The sequence below is a fragment of the Dysidea avara genome, chromosome 2, assembly GCF_963678975.1.
Source record: "Dysidea avara chromosome 2, odDysAvar1.4, whole genome shotgun sequence".
Taxonomy (NCBI): domain Eukaryota; kingdom Metazoa; phylum Porifera; class Demospongiae; order Dictyoceratida; family Dysideidae; genus Dysidea; species Dysidea avara.
This window is the reverse complement of record NC_089273.1, coordinates 21,254,900-21,257,970: the sequence shown is the minus strand read 5'-3', so window position 1 is coordinate 21,257,970 and position 3,071 is coordinate 21,254,900. Positions and strand designations below refer to the sequence as shown.

The window sequence follows — 3,071 nt, the reverse complement described above, 5'->3', positions numbered from 1 at the left end:
CGCCCATACTGCAATCACCTCCATAAATGTGACTACTGCGGAGGCGACCACCTGGTCAGGAGCTGCCTCTCCCGCAGGCAGCCCAGGCGTCAATAAGCCACTACCGTGGACTCCCTTACGACCGTTTGTTCTTGAACGTGAATTAAGTAACCTTCCTAACAAAGCCTTTGTCAGGCGACTTATCAATAATCTACAACATGGCTGTACAATCGGCTACGAAGGACCTCAATTTACCTACTTTGCTACCAATCTACAATCTGCATCTCAGCAGCCTAAAGTAATTGACACCACCCTCACTGAGGAGTGTAAAGCAGGACGTATTCTTGGACCTTTCCAACACCCACCCCTCCCGAACTTTCGCACTTCTGGCTTAGGCCTTGTGCCTAAACATGACGGAGGGTGGCGAATTATTTATCACTTATCGGCACCGCAAAATTTTAGTATTAATGATTTCATCGACCCATCGTTATATTCCTTATCTTACTGCATCATAGACGATGCATATAGAATTATCAACACGTTAGGACCTGGAGCTCTCATGAGTAAGATAGACTTAAAAAATGCATTCCGTCTCATCCCTGTCAGACCCAAAGACTGGAACCTTTTGGGAATCTGCTGGCGTCACCAATTCTATGTAGACACATGTTTACCTTTTGGACCTAGGTCAGCCCCTCACATCTTCAATGAACTATCAACTTCTATTTACTGGATTTTACAGCATACATATGGCGTTCAACATTTACTTCACTACCTTGACGATTTCTTTACTGCTGGCCCCGTCGACTCTCCAGTGTGTAAGCAGAACCTGCAAGCTATGTTTGCATTGTGTGACAAGATCAATGCACCCATTAAGATGTCGAAAGTGGAAGGCCCTTCCACCACCTTAACATTTTTAGGAATTCAGTTAGACACAGTTACTATGGAAGCTAGCATAACACCTGAAAAGAAACTAGATCTCCTTCATGAACTTCATTGGATGACCCATAAAGATAGCTGCACTAAAAAGGAGCTGCTTTCAGTCATCGGTTAACTATCATTTTGCTGTAAAGTTCTCCCTGCGGGTAGAATGTTTCTCCGTAGAATGATCGACCTGAGCACTACCCTTTAACCACTAAAGCACAACTGGATATCCAATGGTGGATTAACTACTTACCCAAATGGTCAGGGAAAAGCCTCATCCTGAAAAATGAATGGACACCATCACCAACACTGCACCTCTATACAGACGCCTCAGGATCATGTGGCTGGGGGGCATACTGGTCGGGCAGATGGCTGTAAGCTTGTTGGACGCCTGCCCAGCAACAGATGGATATCACCTGGAAGGAACTGTTTGCCATAGTATCTGCTGTACAAGCGTGGGGCTCATTCTGGTTACGTCGTAAAATCCTATTTCACTGCGACAACAAATCAGGTGTGGACATCTGGGACAAGGGGTCAACTCGTGCTGCACACACTATGGTCTTAGTAAGACTGTTATACTTTTATGCAGTGCACCACCAATTGAATGTATGTGTAGTGCATGTCCCCGGTGTTTGTAATGATATCGCAGATGCATTATCTCGTTTTCAGATGGACCGGTTCTGGAAACTAGCCCCAACAGCCAACCCGAGGCCGGACAGCACCCCTGCATGGCCGACACAGACCTTCATGCGAGCCTCCTGCAATGCCGGTATCATGGAGTTGCCCAATCAACACGCCGTACATACAGTGCAGGCCTCACAAAGTTCCACGCCTTTTGTGACCAGTACAATCTCCACACCCACCCAGCATCTTCTCTAACGCTACAATACTTCAGTGTACATGAAGCTCGCCACATCTCTTATAAGACTATTAAAGTGTACTTGGTAGCTATTTGCCTTGACCATATTGAGAATGGTTATCAAGATCCTACAAGAGATAACCTCCTGCAACTAGTCTGTAGAGGCATTCGTCGTCATCAGGGCAATAACCAGCGGAACAGATTACCAATTACCCTCAACATCCTACGCACTTTAAAGGAGCAGCTCCACCAGTCCTCTTACACATTCCAAGAAAAGCTTATGCTGTGGTCAGCATTCACTATAGCCTTTTATGGCTTCTTCAGAGCAAGTGAATATGTTAACCTCCGCTGGGATGATGTAACTTATGATGAAGAACAAATGTCAATTACTCTACACCAATCAAAGACCGATCCATTCAGACGAGGCCACACTGTACACATTTTTAAAACTACTTCATCTACCTGCCCACTTAAGGTACTCAAACAATATAAGGATTCTGTCACCAGCACACCACCTAATGCCTTTCTATATCACGCCGGCAGATTTACTCCATTGTCCTGTCCAGCAGTCACTAGAGTAATTCGACAGCTCCTTTCACAGGCTGGTCTTAATTACATGGACTATGCATCACATAGCTTTAGAATAGGTGCTGCTACCACCGCAGCAGCTGCCAGCCTTCCAACATGGATGATTAAAAGCCTTGGACGCTGGTCAAGCAACGCTTACTTGTCTTATATTCACTGCCAACCATCAAGAACTCCAGCTATTCACCGATTATTAGCTCATACGGACGCATCCAACCAACCAGAATGGGACCCAGACTGTATGCATCGACACATTAACCAGCTAAACTGACACACCATATGCTAGTATTTGTTAACATAAATGTACATTCTGTTAACCACTGCTTATCCAATGTTAAAATTAAAAATAAATAAATAAACTAATATAAAATATAACCTTGGCGCCGCGTGTAGAGGACGAATACTCGGGCAACTGGGGGAAGTAAATTTATAGGAAATTGAAACTAATTTGGGCAAAGAAAATTTGGGCAAGTTTTAACCAAATAGCCTTGAACTGTTTGCCTGTGTAATAATCACAGCTTTGTGTACTTGACTTCGACAACAACTTTTACCCGTTGCTTATTGCGTATCAGCGGTTTAACTTGCATGCCTGTTAGAACTCGAAGCATGCTAAGTATCATCACATGAATATTTATTGCAGATGGATGGTGCATGCTGCCCACTGCACTGAGAGTGCTGCTGCGTGCATGTTATTAGTGCTGGTGCGTACATGTTATTATTGCACAGA

General features: G+C 44.4%; 1 protein-coding gene across 1 annotated transcript; it reads left to right on the top strand.

Moving 5' to 3' along the window:
• The first annotated feature begins 1,305 nt into the window (after positions 1-1,305).
• On the top strand, positions 1,306-2,615 carry LOC136247918 (integrase/recombinase xerD homolog). Its single transcript, XM_066039737.1, has 3 exons — positions 1,306-1,506; positions 1,570-1,669; positions 1,714-2,615. The coding sequence occupies exons 1-3, from the start codon at positions 1,306-1,308 to the stop codon at positions 2,613-2,615; spliced, it is 1,203 nt and encodes a 400-aa protein (XP_065895809.1).
• Positions 2,616-3,071: the final 456 nt, after the last annotated feature.